This window comes from Ornithodoros turicata, chromosome 4, assembly GCF_037126465.1.
Source record: "Ornithodoros turicata isolate Travis chromosome 4, ASM3712646v1, whole genome shotgun sequence".
NCBI lineage: Eukaryota > Metazoa > Arthropoda > Arachnida > Ixodida > Argasidae > Ornithodoros > Ornithodoros turicata.
In genome coordinates, this window is record NC_088204.1 from 1,943,718 (window position 1) to 1,959,137 (window position 15,420).

General features: G+C 45.5%; 3 protein-coding genes across 3 annotated transcripts; 2 read left to right on the top strand and 1 right to left on the bottom strand.

The window, feature by feature from the left end:
* The first annotated feature begins 58 nt into the window (after positions 1 to 58).
* On the top strand, positions 59 to 3,393 carry LOC135392617 (tRNA (cytidine(32)/guanosine(34)-2'-O)-methyltransferase-like). The gene is made up of 10 exons (XM_064623327.1): positions 59 to 316; positions 414 to 483; positions 550 to 652; positions 718 to 796; positions 874 to 926; positions 1,215 to 1,268; positions 1,362 to 1,464; positions 1,540 to 1,620; positions 1,882 to 1,979; positions 3,078 to 3,393. Exons 1-10 carry the CDS (start codon positions 196 to 198, stop codon positions 3,279 to 3,281), a joined length of 966 nt encoding a protein of 321 aa, XP_064479397.1. The 5' UTR covers positions 59 to 195; the 3' UTR covers positions 3,282 to 3,393.
* Positions 3,394 to 3,789: 396 nt separating this feature from the next.
* Positions 3,790 to 9,946, top strand: LOC135390641 (uncharacterized oxidoreductase YjmC-like). The gene is made up of 11 exons (XM_064620421.1): positions 3,790 to 4,281; positions 5,211 to 5,399; positions 6,107 to 6,168; positions 6,774 to 6,827; positions 6,904 to 7,002; positions 7,071 to 7,136; positions 7,598 to 7,664; positions 7,760 to 7,878; positions 9,035 to 9,130; positions 9,594 to 9,704; positions 9,775 to 9,946. Exons 1-11 carry the CDS (start codon positions 4,032 to 4,034, stop codon positions 9,826 to 9,828), a joined length of 1,167 nt encoding a protein of 388 aa, XP_064476491.1. The 5' UTR covers positions 3,790 to 4,031; the 3' UTR covers positions 9,829 to 9,946.
* Positions 9,877 to 14,956, bottom strand: LOC135390640 (uncharacterized). Its single transcript, XM_064620420.1, has one exon. The coding sequence runs from the start codon at positions 14,773 to 14,775 to the stop codon at positions 10,063 to 10,065; it is 4,713 nt and encodes a 1,570-aa protein (XP_064476490.1). The 5' UTR covers positions 14,776 to 14,956; the 3' UTR covers positions 9,877 to 10,062.
* Positions 14,957 to 15,420: the final 464 nt, after the last annotated feature.

Below are 15,420 nucleotides of genomic sequence, written 5' to 3' on the forward strand. Positions count from 1 at the left end.
CATCATCATGATTCGAGTCAATCCACATAAGAGCCAAAGCCAAAGATAGCTGAATCTGAATATAGAAAACAAAAGCGACAGAGGCACATTGATAGAATGGCGATTTGAAGTTTTCCTGTCACTCGTGCACGCTTCGTGCGCAAGTACAAGATATTTACTTAGAATACACTTTCGATAAAGTACATTCAAGTTAAAATGGGACGTTCATCCAAAGATAAGCGCGACATATATTACCGCTTAGCAAAGGAGGAAGGCTGGAGAGCACGAAGTGCATTCAAACTTCTTCAAATTAACGAGGAATTTGATATATTTTCAGGTAGGAGTATGCCCCTTTGATGCATGTTATATTTATAACACTATTGTTTGTGTGCGCCTTGTGCGCTGTTCAATATGTATCACGTTCTTTCTCATAGGTGTGCAGAAGGCTGTCGATCTCTGTGCAGCTCCCGGAAGTTGGAGTCAGGTCCTCTCCCGAAAGTTGCGGTAAGTTCTTCAGCAATAATTGTTGACGGTTCTTAAATCGGTAAATCAGGTGCGGTATTTTTACAGGCAGAACTCTTCCAGTGGAGATGACGTTAAAATCGTTGCTGTTGACTTGCAAGCGATGGCTCCTCTTCCAGGAGTTATTCAGTTGCAAGGGGATATCACTGAGGTAAAAAAAGAAAAAAAAAAGTTTAAAATGGTTCACAAGGTATTCGACAACATTTTCTTTTCTAGATTTCAACTGCACAGAAAATCATAAGCTATTTTGAGGGCGAAAAGGCAGATCTTGTTGTGTGTGATGGCGCCCCGGACGGTAAGTCTCAAACAAGACGAGAATGAACAACAGGAGTTGCAAACTATCGTGACTTTTATTTATCTATTTCACTTTAGTAACTGGCCTTCATGACATTGATGAATACATCCAAGGCGAACTCCTTTTGTCGGTAATGACCCTTGTAACCATCCAGTGCAAATATTTATGTGTACAATAGAACCTCTTTATAGTGAAGTTCTTTGGACTACTGAAAAACTTCACCATATTATGTACTACTCTATGGTTTCTACTACGTACTACTTGCAACCTATAGATAGGCTTCAGACTTTTCGGATTTATCCGATAAACTCAGATTTTTTGCATCTGCCATGTCTGCTATATTTTTTATGAGATGGAAGGAACGCTGTACTTTATCTTGGGACAACCAGGTATTTTTCATTTTGCTGCTTACTTTCAGGCTCTGAACATAACGACGCACATTCTCAAGGATGGAGGAACATATGTAGCGAAGGTGAAAACTATTGAATAATGGCAATCGAAGAAAGTGAACACTGTTATCCAAAACCTTTCTCTGTGTATCTCATACTTTTGTGAAACACTGCAGATATTTCGCGGGAAAGACGTAATGCTGTTGTATACCCAGCTCAAAGTATTTTTCCCACACGTCACCATAGCCAAACCTCGGAGCAGCCGCAATTCTAGCATTGGTAAGAGCGTGCACCTTTTTTATACCCCGTTTACTCGTGTATCGCCGGGAAGTAAAAATTCCGTGTTGTCCGCAGAATCCTTCGTCGTCTGCCAAAACTACGCGCCTCCCGAAGGTTACAAGCCCTTTATGTGTACGAGAAACTTCGAAGAGCTCTGTAAGTTACATTTTCACTATGCCAAGAAAGATAGGAATTCGAGAACTGTACGGCTTTGTTTGGACTTTAGATATTCTTCGCTGAAAAGCACCTTTTCTCTTTTCCACCCAAAAATCTGCACATTCACGTGATGTGACCCAATTTTTGAAGGAAACATGAAGCCACAAGGATCTATCTATATGCAGTGTAAAGCTACGAGTCCATTTCCGCCTTGATAAAGCCACTTATGTTCAGAACGGCAATCCAAAAAATTTGTTCTAGGTAAAACAAACTCTGAAGAGCCAAATCGAACCTTGGTGCCTTTCCTGGTTTGCGGAGACCTGAACAGCTACGACTCTGACAGAACGTACCCATTAAACGTAAGTGCACGTACGCGTATTATTCTGTGGCTAAAGCCCCCTAGCTCTCTGAGGTGGAAAATTTACTCTTCCGCGATATGGGATTTACAAATCCGCGGGATTCTGCGGGCGAGAGAAAACAAGGAAAGAAAACTGCAGCATTCTTCCAAGATTGCATTACCAAAACAATCCCGCATGCTTTTCCCAGCCTTTTGCAACTTTTAAGTGCACAAAAAAAAAAAAAGACAAGACTCAACCCTGTCAGTCTCTCTCCAGGCGTTACTGTCGTCAAACTTTCTTTCGTCGCGGCGCATTCAGCCGTGTAAGTGCCAGCATTATCGGTGTGTCTTGCACTGCAGTTGAAACTCATCAGGCGTAACCCACGAAAATGTCACAGATCGATTGAAGTCTTCACATAATTCTATCGGATATCGAATATTCCGCAAATAAATGAACGATTCGGAGGGAGACAGCAGGTCCTGCGAGACGTGGCGATTTCTGCGGATTCGCGGAAAGCTAGGTGCCCTATCTACGGCTACGAGCTATAACAGCCCTTGGCCATATGTCTTTTTTTTGACTAGAGATGCAAAATTTCCGGAAATTTTGAATCGCTCGAAAAAAAAAACGGGTTTTCTCTGGTTTTTTTTTTTTTCCGAAAAATTGGAAAAAATGGAAACAAACGTGGTTACTGCTGAGTCGAAGCATTGCCGGCCAAGCCACAGCATACAATGAGCTAGAAACTTTAGTAGCGTTCATCCTCTAGGCATAAATGCAGAGCAGAGCATCCCATGAGACTGCTGTCTACTCAGCGATAGGTAATTGGAACAACCCGCCCACTCCGATCAGAACTCAGACATTATGTGAACGCGACGGCGATCGCTTGGAGCAGCCAGACGGAGCTCTAAGTTTGTGGTTGTTCGCGGATTAGAGGCACCCAAGGCACTGTTGGCGGGTTCGAACGCATCGAAGGCACGAAAATTAACATTTTTGAATTTTGTCGCCCGGAAATTTTGGGCAATTTTTTCCAGAGACTAGGGGAAAAAAAACGAAAAAAAGAACTTTTTTTTTTTTCGGGGCTTCGCATCTCTGTTTTTGACTGACACTCTCCACTTTTGATAGCTGGGAACTGGGAAGGAGTACACGTACCACCCGCCCGTACAGCCCCCGATCGACCCCCCTTACAAGAAGGCCAACCTCATGAAGAAAAGAGGAGAACTTGCAAAGCCAGAATCTGCAACAGAAGCTGAACAGTGTATGGACGAAGCACTTTGTGCTGGTGTGTCAGAATTGACTGTGAAATCCAGTGCAGATTCGCGGGTGTAGTTTTGTGCATGTACAGTGTATTTGGACACACCAATTGTGTAACTGCTGTGGTTTCGATTCAATTTTAATGTTTTTTTAAGACTGTAATAAAATTCAGAAATTGCAAAATCCATGCTTTGAGGACTCAGTGGGGGGAAGATCCAAATAAAGGTGATTTTTTGCATTTGAAGGTCAAGCAAGGTCATACTATGCACAATCTTGCTACCGTGTATTTAAAAAAAAATTGAGTATGTAAAGCTTGCAAATTGCTGTTTTTTAAATTCCTTTCCTAAGTTATATTTTGCAGCAATGTCTATATCATAATTGACATAATTTCCTATACAAATTTAACCCTGCAAACCGTTTGGAACAAATTCCTAATTCGTGACAAAACTCACTTAACAGTGCAAAGTATTTTCAAATCATCCCATAAAACTGCCATTTTGTATGACAAAGGTCTCGCATAATATATCTCCCATGCTGTTCAAAATAACCCTCTTTTGGTCTAGCAACACTGTTAAGTGTATGTAATCATACTGTATTTGTGTCTGGATGCAGAGCTGCCTCCCTAGATTCAAATCTGCACATCCTACGGGGTGGCGGAAAATATGAATGAATAGGTTCCTGTTGTGCTCCGCTCCACAACATCCTCACGACAGGAACTGAGCCAACGCAAGATAAAAACGAAAACAAAAATAGGGGTGACTCTGTGACGCATCTCCATTTTCTGTTATCAGTAGGAAGGGGAAGGGACACAATCCGGGCAAGATAATGTCATACTTGGTCGTACCAAGGGCACTGTTGAAGAGTGCAGGCAGCGTGCGAAGAGGTTTCAGCTTTTCAACGAAATCGAGGGCCATGGCAGCGGAAGGAATTTTGGTCGAGAAGCAGGAGATGAAGTCCTTCATCATCCGTTGCATGGAGAAGGTTGGGACGGAGAAAAGCCACGCAGAGGCCTTGGCGGATGTCTTGGTCGCAGGGGACCACCGTGGTCACTTCAGTCACGGCCTTAATAGACTGGGTAAGCATGGGTCTGCTTTTGTGGCTTCGCTGCCTTGTTCCTCCCCGTGGGATTCATATGCACGAGCAAAACTTAACTGCAGACAGTGGGGTGTAGGTTTTTATCAGTCATGAAAAAGTTGCCTTACACAAATAGTAACTGCTTAGGTTACAGCTGTACTAGTTACTTGGCAAACAAATTTTGTTCCAAATCTACACGAGAGAATTAGCTTTAGCATTAGAGAATTAGAAGCAGGACATAGAGTAGCCAGTTCTCCAGAAGCTCTAAATGTGCCGATAGGTTCATCGCAATTTACCCAAGAATGTGTTGTCATTGTCCCTGTTCACGGAAGACAGAACGAGAGCAGTAGCGGGTTACTGCAGCAAGTAACCAGTCTCGGTTGAAAGTTCCATTGTAGGAAGAAAGTAGTATACTAACTAGTTAACTTTGCAGTAGCTAGCTACTGTAAAAATTTGTAAACTAAAACGAAGTTAAAATTCGGGCAGGTTGGTGATCCATTCTAAAAAAAAATTAAAAAAACCCAGTGCAAGAGGACAACGAAAGGGACAGAAAACGAGAAAAAACACAGTAAACACGGTGCTGTGTTTACTGTGTTTTACAGTGTTGTGTACTGCGCTGTGTTTACAGTATGGTGTTTTACTGATTGCCTCGTTTTCTGTCCCTTTCGTTGTCACTCAGTTTTTTTTATCGGTATTAGAATTGTTAATTAAGTTATTTCCCAAGAGTGATTTTTATGTAACACATACACACTTGCTCAGTTATTATATAACAGCACACTGTGTGCACACAGGAGTGTTTGTAAAATAAGTTGCGCAGTGATGCTGTGCAGAGAAAACATCTTGCATGGTCGTTCCTAATAGGCTACTTGATGGATGAAGCACAATTGTCCTTTCATTGCTCCTTTAAAAGGAACATTATTTTCTTCCAAGAAATGTACGTAAACGACATCTCAAGGAAGATATGTGAGCCAAAAGGGCAGCCAACCATAGTGTCTGAACGAGCTGGAACAGCAATGGTGGACGGAAACAACGTCTTAGGTCCAGTCGTCGGGATGTTCTGCATGCAGTTGGCCATCAAAAAAGCCAGAGAAACTGGTGTGGGTTGGGTTGTTGCGAGAGGTAAGTAATGCTTCACTGCATGTATGGGGGTATGACTTTTCCAGGTAAAATAACACCACACTGAACATTTACAGTGATTGCAAAAGCCAGACAGCAGCTGGAATCACACCTCTCGATTCTCTGTCAGGTGCACTACCGATTATGCCACAGCTGGTACAGCTTACGAACAAATTGCCGACGATAGTCTTTTGGACAGACAGGACGCATGTTCACCCTCTTCACATTCTCTTCTTCATGCTTTATCTTAAGCACACACACATGTATGTGCAAGAACAAGGCAGGCAAGATTAGGGTGAATGTGATTGAAATCAACCGAGGCACACAAACACATCAATGTTCTTAGGAGTGTTTGTGTGCAAGCCTTGGATTGATTTTGATCGAAATCTGGGAAATCTTTATGATTTGTGGCGACATTCTTCAAAGATTGTTGACACAAAAATTGACAAGGTCACCAAATGGAAACACATTCTTTTACGTACACACATTTTTCTACATAGCCTCCAGGTTCCGTGTGCGATTTGGTATAAAGTCAATTGAGAGCCTTGCATACCTTAGCCTGATAATACCTACAAGTACAAGTAGCACCTTGTTATGGTTTTTCCCACCAGACTTGCAGACGCTGCGTAACCTGGAAAGGTCAGACCCACGATCTCCTTGGAAATGTAATGTTGCATTTTTTTGTTTGTTTTTCTTTATTTTCCTAACAGGCTCGAACCATTTTGGCATTGCTGGCTATTATACTTTGATGGCTACTGCTCAAGGCATGCTTGTAAGACATACGACTTTCATCATTCGCACTAAAGCACCGTACAAGCTCCAGTCCTTTTCAAGAATTTTTCTTAGGCCCGAGTCTGTTGGTCATTATCTTTTCCAGTTCTGTCTTTGCCAGTGGTCCTTTTTCGCGGGCTGGGCACACCTTTCTTTTTGCGGGCCTGGGATGGGCTCAAGTTTGGCCATTATGGGTAAACTGCCGGGCCTATATCGAGCTTGAGCCTATGTTACTCCTCTGTTAGTTAGCCACGATCACATTTTACACCCTGATACACTGGGCCGGGCCGGACAGCCTATAAATTTATCGAGCTCAAGCCGGGCTTGGGCCGAAAAACTTAGAATCCTTCGGGCTTGGGCCGGGCGGGCAAATCAACGGCAGGCGGGTCTGGGCCTAAAAATGCAGCCCGTGCAGTGCTTTAATGCACACTAAAGCAAGCATTCAGAGCTGCTCAGACTAATCACTGTTAAGTCTGTCAGGTTCTAGTAGAGATGAATGTTCACCATCCGGGTCAAGTCCTAAGGCATCGGCTATGTTTGCGCAATGCTACAACTAACAACTCCAACCAACGTAAAGCTACATTGAAGTATATTAAAATATTCTAGGGAATGAGTTTTACCAATGGATCACCTCTTGTGGTGCCAACAGGCGGAAAAAAGGTAGGGCCGTACGTTCTACTTTTAGGCATTGTCCTCGAGCATATTGACATTAGTGTTCATCGTGATACTACTTCAGAAGTTGTTGAGTACGAATCCAATCAGTGTTGCCGCACCTGCGAAGAATGGAGATGAATTTGTCCTGGACATGGCAACTTCTGCTGTTGCTTTGGGGAAGGTACAGATTTTTTTTTTCTTTTTTTGTACGGCATTAAGCTTATTCTGACTCGGAGATGTGCCTTTCAGATCGAGCTACAGAAACGTAAAGGAGAACCCATTCCCAAGGGCTGGGCCGTAGACCCGAATGGAAAGGTACGAGAGTCAAGTTGCATGTGAATTAACATTGGTTGTGAACTATGGGCATAGAGTCTCGGAGATTTTTTTTTTTAATAAATAAATTGCGAGCTAGTACTAAGATTTTTTACTCTCTATGGAGGGACAGGAAAATTTCAATAATGAATTTGGATGCATTTGAATAAGGAGACAGTTGCGATGGCAGATAGGATGCAAATAAGTTCCACAATGCCCAGGTAAGATTACGATTGTTGCGGAACAAATCTCACCAGAAGTGCCGTACCTTTCTTTTCTTGCCTAAGATCTACAGCACAAGACTACGTCGGATACCAAAAGACTACTTTTGTCGTTTACTTTCCACAGTATCGCAGCAAAAATTTCCATATTCCTTCAAGGACCCACGCGAACATCATAACCAAAATTAAGAACATGTACGTGTATCTATTCTTCACTAACGTAGTAAACTTCAACATCTCTAGGTCACCACAGATCCAGAGGAGGCAATGAAGGGAGCCCTTCTACCTCTCGGAGGTCCTGTCGAAACAAGTATGTCACCCCCACCCCCCATTACAGTGCCGCTTGCCAATTTACTTGCAAGAGCACACTATGAAGTACGGTGTATTTACATGTAAACAACTCAGGTGGCTACAAGGGGTACGGGTTAGCCATGGTTGTGGAACTGTTTTGTGGAATCCTCGGCGGGGCTCACTACGGTCCGAACGTCCGTAACTGGCTCAACACCACTGACAAGGCCGACCTGGTAAGGGACATAATACGTTGTTTTTTTTTCTTCTTCTTCTTTCTTGCAGAAGCAGGCAGGGGAATCACATATTAAGAAACCTATGGGTGATTTTCTTTCGCGCAAGACACGTGAATGCTATAAACGATCATCGTAAGACTGGTACTGGCGTGTTCTCTTAGCGTTTCTCTAGTCAATGGCGTATTTTTTAGAGGACAAGATTGAGCCGTCGATTTTTAATGAATTAAATTTTGGTGCGTCCCGAACGTGTGCTGCCATCTCGATAGAGTGTCGCGCGCTAAAATATTTGCGAATTCGGGCTCAATACAAATCAACGGGTAGTCCTGGAATTCTACAAAATGTGTCATTGACAAGGGCAAAGCAAGGAGAACACGCCAGTACTTCCGTTTTGACGATATTGTTACGCAGTTTCTGAGCGCTGTGCGAACAAACGTTCTCTATTGTCTTGCGGAGAAGTGATTCCTTCTGTGTCATCCCTTCCCTGCTTTCACTGATGTGTGAATGCCAGTCAACGTTAAAGACCGCATGAATTAAGCCTGTTACCATCCATCTTTATGCTGGTCTAGTTACGAGAACTGTACACAATGTGAAACATGAACCAAAGTGTAGCTCAATAGGCGAGAAAAACTAGGCGGAAAGACGTAGTTGCCAGCCTATGCTAGGAATGTGCCAAAAGGGCTACAAGTGACAAAAGGCAGTTATGGTTGCCCTCTGGCAATGCTGCAAGACATGAAGGCCCTCACACCACTATGGCACTTGCTATTGCATTAAGAGGTGGTACCTGCTTTCCCTTCTCTGGGAGCATTTTACTGGCAATTTCAAACTGCAAACTGTTGCTTTCTGCATAATTTCTGCTTTGCTAGGTGCACGTCATTCTGTACAGAATTGCAGTACATTGCATAACATGTGTAAGAAGATGCAGAGCATGTTGCTCCGTCATATTCCATAACATGGAAAAGAAACATCACAAAAAAACTAGAACTAAGGATTGCACTTTTAGAGTGTGCTTGTTTCAGCCACAGGCTCCACAAGCGGTAAAAGATTTTTTTTCATTTCAACTATTGCATCTACTAGGAAGCTTTGCTTGTCAACAAAAAATATACATATGTGTTTACTGGATTTAACATAGTGTGAAAAAATTGACGTTGCTTTGCAGGGACACTGTTTTGTGGCAATAGACCCAACAGCTTTTGCTCCTGGGTTTGAAGACAGAATGCAAGACCTCATGGACACTGCACGAGGAACTGAACCTGTATGTCTTGCACTCTTTCGTTGCTTTAACCTCAGCTCTAATCTCACCCATTAACTGAAACCCTTCAGCTTTTCCAGTTTTACTTTACGATTTTCTGCCTTTTATCTCATAGCGGTATCAAAACTTGCAATTTCCCTGCGCTTCTGGTCAGCACTGGCAGCAGACAACATGCAGCAATCGCACAATTTAATATTGATGCGGCTTACTTTACAGCAGAACTCCGTGTTTCTTAGGGGATGTGCTCTGCACCACAAGTTTCCACGAATATATTATTTTTCGACGTGGTTTTCTAGATATCCTGTCTGCAAATGAATTTAATATTACGTGACGACATTCCAGGAGCTACACGCCTCCTGTAATGATGCAACGAAGATATGTAATGCCCGTGATCTTTCACCGTGAAAACAGTTCTTCTATCACCCTTTTCCAAAGTGCAACTCTAACAGGGTTGATATCCTCGAAGGCCGACGAAAACGGAGAAGTCTTGGTCGCTGGAGATCCGGAAAGGAGACACATGGCAAAGTGCGACGCAGAGGGTGGCATCCGCTACCACATCAACCAGATCAAGTTTGCTGTACGTAACACTTCGCGCGGGGATTTTACTTTTGTCATAATGAAAATTTATTTGACAAATTTACACGCAGGACGGACTCGCAGCGAAGCTATCCGTGGATCCTGTCAAACGGAAGACAAACTGATGTGTTCCTATCCAACACGCGCAAATATACCGAAGCACAACTAAGAACTCTACTGTTGTGTATACTTTATATGACATAAACAGATTGTACTCGTAATAAAAAGCATAATGTAACGCGTCTTGCGAGATTTGATCTGAACATTGCACCAACCTATTTGTGACCGTGAATTGTTTCTGCGTTAGCGGCACATTCGCGGCATCTCAGTAAATGTCTGTACTACTGCTTTTGCCTCGGCTACAGGTGCCGCCGTGTCTTCGGCCCCGGTGTCAATGCTTTTAGACGTGCACTTTCCCTCCTTGGCGTCTGCAAGCATTTCTCTGGTTTTCCCTTTTCCCTCCCGACGGTTTCTGGCCCGACTGTGATCGCCGCGGAAGTTTCGCTAAGCCTACTCAGTCGGGTCACCGGAGTTCTTACTTGCACTGAAAGGCCCAGCCGCTTCGTTGGAGTAGAAGGGGTACAGGTCGACGCTGACGGAGTTTCGCTAAGCTTACTCCGTCGGGTTACTGGCGTCGTGACTTGCGTTGAGGAGCTCATCTGCTTCGTTGGAGAAGTAGTAGTAGAAGTCGACGCTGAAGGAGTTTCGCTAAGCCTACTCCGTCGGGTTACCGGCGTCGTTACTTGCGTTGAGGAACTCATCTGCTTCGTTGGAGTACAAGTGGTACAGGTCGACGCTGATGGAGTTTCGTTAAGCCTACTCTGTCGGGTTACCGGCGTCGTTAATTGTGTTGAGGAGCTCATCTGCTTCGTTGGAGTAGAAGCAGTACTGGTCAACGTTGAAGGTCCTGCCATTTGGTTTGCGAGATTTTGTTCCTGTGCCCCTCCTCCATCAACCGTTGCGGAAGGGTCCTGTGTAGGAGTTCCGTTAATGCTAACAGTTTTACTTAAACAGACGGCACAGAGTGTTGAGTTGTCTGCCGAGCTAGCAGACACTGAATCTACTGCGGGGCTTTTAGGAACCTTGCTGAACAAGGTCCTTTTAGAATTCACTTTTGCCACTGTAGCTTTTTCAGGTTTAGTTCTGGGGCCAGTAATGTTTTCAGGTTGCGCTGGACTGCTTATTAATTGGTCGAGCCTGGTTAAAAGAACTTTCGACTCGGGAGTCAGTGTTGCTCTCTTGACATTCCCTTGGACTTTAGCTGGTGTCTCGGAATTAGAACCTTCGGGCATACTCGGCGTTCGTTTTGCCGCCGCCCTAGTTCGGCACGGACTCGAGTCGTTTTCACTCTCCTCCTCGCCGCCCTCAAGAATGTCAGCTGCTGTTCCTTCTACGTCTGCAGTTGTTGTCGACTCAGGACTGCTATTAAATCTGCTTCTCTGCGACAGTTTCCTGTATACCTCTTCCATTTTAGTCCGTGCGGCGGCCGCACTCCGACGCGAGGACCTCGGACGGAGCGTCGTCACGGAAACCACTTCCGCGTTCTTCTTTTGTGGCAATCCCGCAACGTCCTCCCGGTCGTAGCCTATGACGGCACAAATCTGCGTCAGTTCGCCGCCGTCTTCCGCGCCGCTTCCTTGCGCCGCGGACTGTGCGTATTCTCCGCCTTCTCGAGATGCCGATTCTCGCGGTGTGCGACGGGAGACAAGACGCAACTGCGACACGGGAACGGAACTTCCTTCCCCTTCACTATCCACGCCCTCGCACATCTGCAAGTTGGTAGGGTTGGTAGTACTGCCACTATCTTCCACGCTAGAAGAGTTTGCCAGACCATCACTATCGCCAGTCGTCGTCTTCACCGGACTGTCACGGTTATCTGTTCCAAGAGAAGCTGACGGAACGTCTCTGTCGGATGGCATCCTTCCCTCCGTTATATGAGCTCCCTGGGTCATCTCGCGCGTCCAAACTGGATTCGAGAGACAACGCTGCTTTGGTTCGTCTTTGCCTTGCGCCGCACCATTGGGCTGGTCGCAGCCACCGTCTTCGTCTCTGGACATTTGCTCCCTTATGTCTTCTGGGTCCTGTCTGCCATCTTCTTGATTTGATATGCCGCTCCGATCTTGGGTGTCACTTAACGCTTCACTGACGTTACGCTCGATTAAAGGTGACGTTCTCGGTTGCGGAGTATTCCGTCCGTCCTTTGCTGCATTGCTGTTACTCTCCTGACCTCCTTCAACGCGAGCCTCCGACGTCCTACGCAGCCGAGTGCTCCTTCGCAATGCTATCGTCTTCCTGCCTAACGAATCTTCAGTTTTGTCATTCTTCTCTCCCAATTTATCGGGAGAAACTGTGTGCGCACCTTTTTCCCGTACTTTTGATGAGACGTCTTCAAGCGGGGGTCTTGTCATGCAAGATTCATCTTCGTGGTCAGAATCCTGCGCAACCGTTTCTGTATCTGAAATGCTGGTCTCGAGAGCGTCATGTCCCGAAGATTCCGAAAGATTTTCTTCATTGTCGTTATTCACCCGAGGTGCATCTTCGTCGCATAAGACGCCATTATTATCTCCTTTATATTTGTGTGCCGTATTTAAACCCGCTTTCTCTGTAGCAACGACCCCTCGTGACGCTGATGGATTTGTGTTGCAATCCGTGGCAGGGTACCCTTGACTGACAACTGCGAATTCAATAAAATTACTTTCAGCTTCGTTCTGCTTCTCTTGCATGGCATCAGGCCCATAGAAACATTCCCTGTCACTCTCTCGCTCTCGGTGAGAGGTGATCTCGGACGTTTCACTGTGATCACCCTGTGCTCCGCTGCTTCTGTAGGCCTCTTCGTGCTCTTCAAGTTCACTTCCATCAACCAGTTTAACCTGTTTCTGCTTATCTGACCCGCATGACGGTGTCCTGTTTCTCTTTCTCTTTTGTGGAGCGTCTTCTTGACATCGCTGTACTATGAAGTCGTCATCCTTTAGTATGAGCATTTCTTCAGTATCACTCTTTGGATTTACACCATCCTCTTCATCTGGATCATCAACAGCCTCAGTATGTACCGTGCCACCGTGTTCTTCATCACCTTTGCTACGTGCGTCATATATGATCGAAACCCTGTTTCTTCTCCCCTCTTCGCCGAGTTCAGGTGACAGCTCTACAACGGGGGAATCGCTGGCTTCAAACAATTCTTCTTCCTCTTCGTTCCCCTTCTTTGTACTATCATCTTCTTCGAGAGCACAAAAAACCTGGGTGCTGCTTTCGTCGCTGCATCCCTGCTGCAGCATTTCTGAACCACTTGAAGCTGTTCCATCTTGTTTGTCATTTTTTGGAGCACCACCTTGAGCTGGTAGCTCCATAACTGGAGTGTCTTGTGTGTCAGTGCCATGTGCTGCAGTGTTCTTGTGGTCCTTTGTATCATCTTCACTTCTTCGGTTAATGACACCTGCACATACGGCTTCGGTATCGCTTTCATTGTGGCCCTGCAAATCTGACCGGCTTGAAAGTCTCCTCTTTTTCTTTGTAGTTACTCGATGTGGATCTGTTGTGGCTGCGTGGCTATCAGATATGCCATCGTGCATTTCAGTTTTCTCTCGCTCTGCTGTGTCGTAATGAAGAATATGACCAACACCAACATCACATGTGATATCATTATCGACGTCTGACACGAATGAAGTCATTCTCTTCCTCTCTTTCTTTGTAACCGTTTGATGCGATGGCGAGGAGGCGACGTGTTCATTTTGTGCTCCGCTGCTCTCTGTTACATCATCTTCGCGCAACTGGTCCATGGCTTCATTGTGAACCACACTGTCGCTAACTTTGCCGCTCCGTTCACCGTACTTGTGCCGACCCGACGTACTCGAAACTTTCCTCTTCTTCGCTTTCTTAGTGCCGGCTCGAAGCGTGGCTCCGTTGACTTGCTCCCAGACTGTATTCAACTCGTCAACGGTAGTTTGATCACTGCTTCCGTTATCTCTCTCTTCGTTCGGAGTCAACACCAGTGGCAATGCCGCGGTGCCGCCTCCTCCCTCTGAGGTAGTTTGCTTCTCCGCGGCCTGAGTATTCAACAAGTACGACTCCAAGAAAACCACCGGGTCTTCGGCGAGCTCACTGCTGCTCGACACTGTTTCGGAGTCAACGATGTCGTCGATGAGACTGTTGGAGTCATCATCCGGTGTTTCCAAGCTCTTCAAACTTCCTTCGAGGGCATCCATGGAACTCGTCGCGTCGGTGCTGACACTCTCCCTTCTGTTGTCGATGAAGAACATGTCGCTGTCATCGCGCCACAGATCTGCGTTGATTGCTGCAACGCTCTGAAGAGATGCGCACATCGAATGAAGTTGATGCCTCGTTAAATTCCCTTCGAAAAACAACTTGAGTAACTTCTTCGCTGTCGGACAAGTTTCGGGTGGCACCACATTGGAAAAGCTCTGGCAGAAAAACCATTCACGAAAGTCGAACTTCGTTTCAAATGAAGCGAGAGCTTTCTTTAGCCTTTTTCTCTGATCATCGTCTACTTTCTTACACTTGGCAATGCTCGATACGACGACAACGAACTTGAAGTACAGTGTGGGATCGTCACATTTCTGTCGGCACCACGATCCTAATTTTTCTATCACTTCTGGGAGGTACTGGGTTAAGAACTTCTTTTTCATGCAACGTGCGTGCACTATCGCATCCCATACCTGATGACGATTGAAGTTTAAGTGAAAGCACAGATCGAGAACGGCACGTCGCAGTTCTTTACGCGATTCACTGACGTGAACGAGCAGAAGTTTCAAGTCAAGAAGTATTGACAAAAGCGCGCTCACATAGTCCCAGTACTTAAACGTGCTCGAACGTGTCAGCGATGTTTGTCGCAGATGCAGATGTATGAGTATGTCCTTGACCAAATTTGCGAGCGATACCGCGTTCACTGAATTTTTACCGGCAATAATCCGCTGGACTTCGGGTGCAACCCTGTCGAGAATCACATGGAGTGCAGCGGCAAGGGAGGTATCTTCTTCGCATAAGACCTTCGAAAGCGAATCGAGAGCTTCAACTTTCAACGTGATGTAGCAGTCTCGTTGTTCGCAACGATCCATCTTTGCAGTTGGTTTCAGTTGTTGGCAGTCAGAGGTGTTGCAACACGTTATTGAATTCAAAGGCGAGTTCCAACGTGCTGCTGCTATCAAAAACTCGCCATTGGGCGCGCGAATGGAGCGCTCCTGGCGCCATCGTGTGAGGTGCGCGCGAAATGTGTATGGCGGCCCGTGGACGACGACGACGACGACTACGACGAGGCGGATTGCCAGGCTCCAACAACACTGGGCACACGACCAATGAAATTGCGACATTGCGACGTGGTGGATATTATGCACAACCAGTCGGCCAATCAGGAGCCTCAATGTCTGGCTGGCCTTTCCTGGCTACCATCGACTTCTACTGGATTTCAGGCCCGCCGCCGTATTCGGTATTCAAAATAACTAAAGCGATTTTTGGGTAAAATAAAGATTTATTTGATACAAAGCACCGATTCAAAGATCTGATACATGAGTGCACTGTGCGTACAAAGCCCACTGCATTGCTGACACACTGGGACAAAGTTCGAATATGAAGCAGAACGAACACACCGTTCAACGATATGAAAGATGAAAGTCACTGAAAAGGTTAGCCAGCTGTAGGGATCGAACCCACATCTTCTGGATTACCGGTCCAGGGCTCTCTTGTTCACCGTTCAACTCCTAATA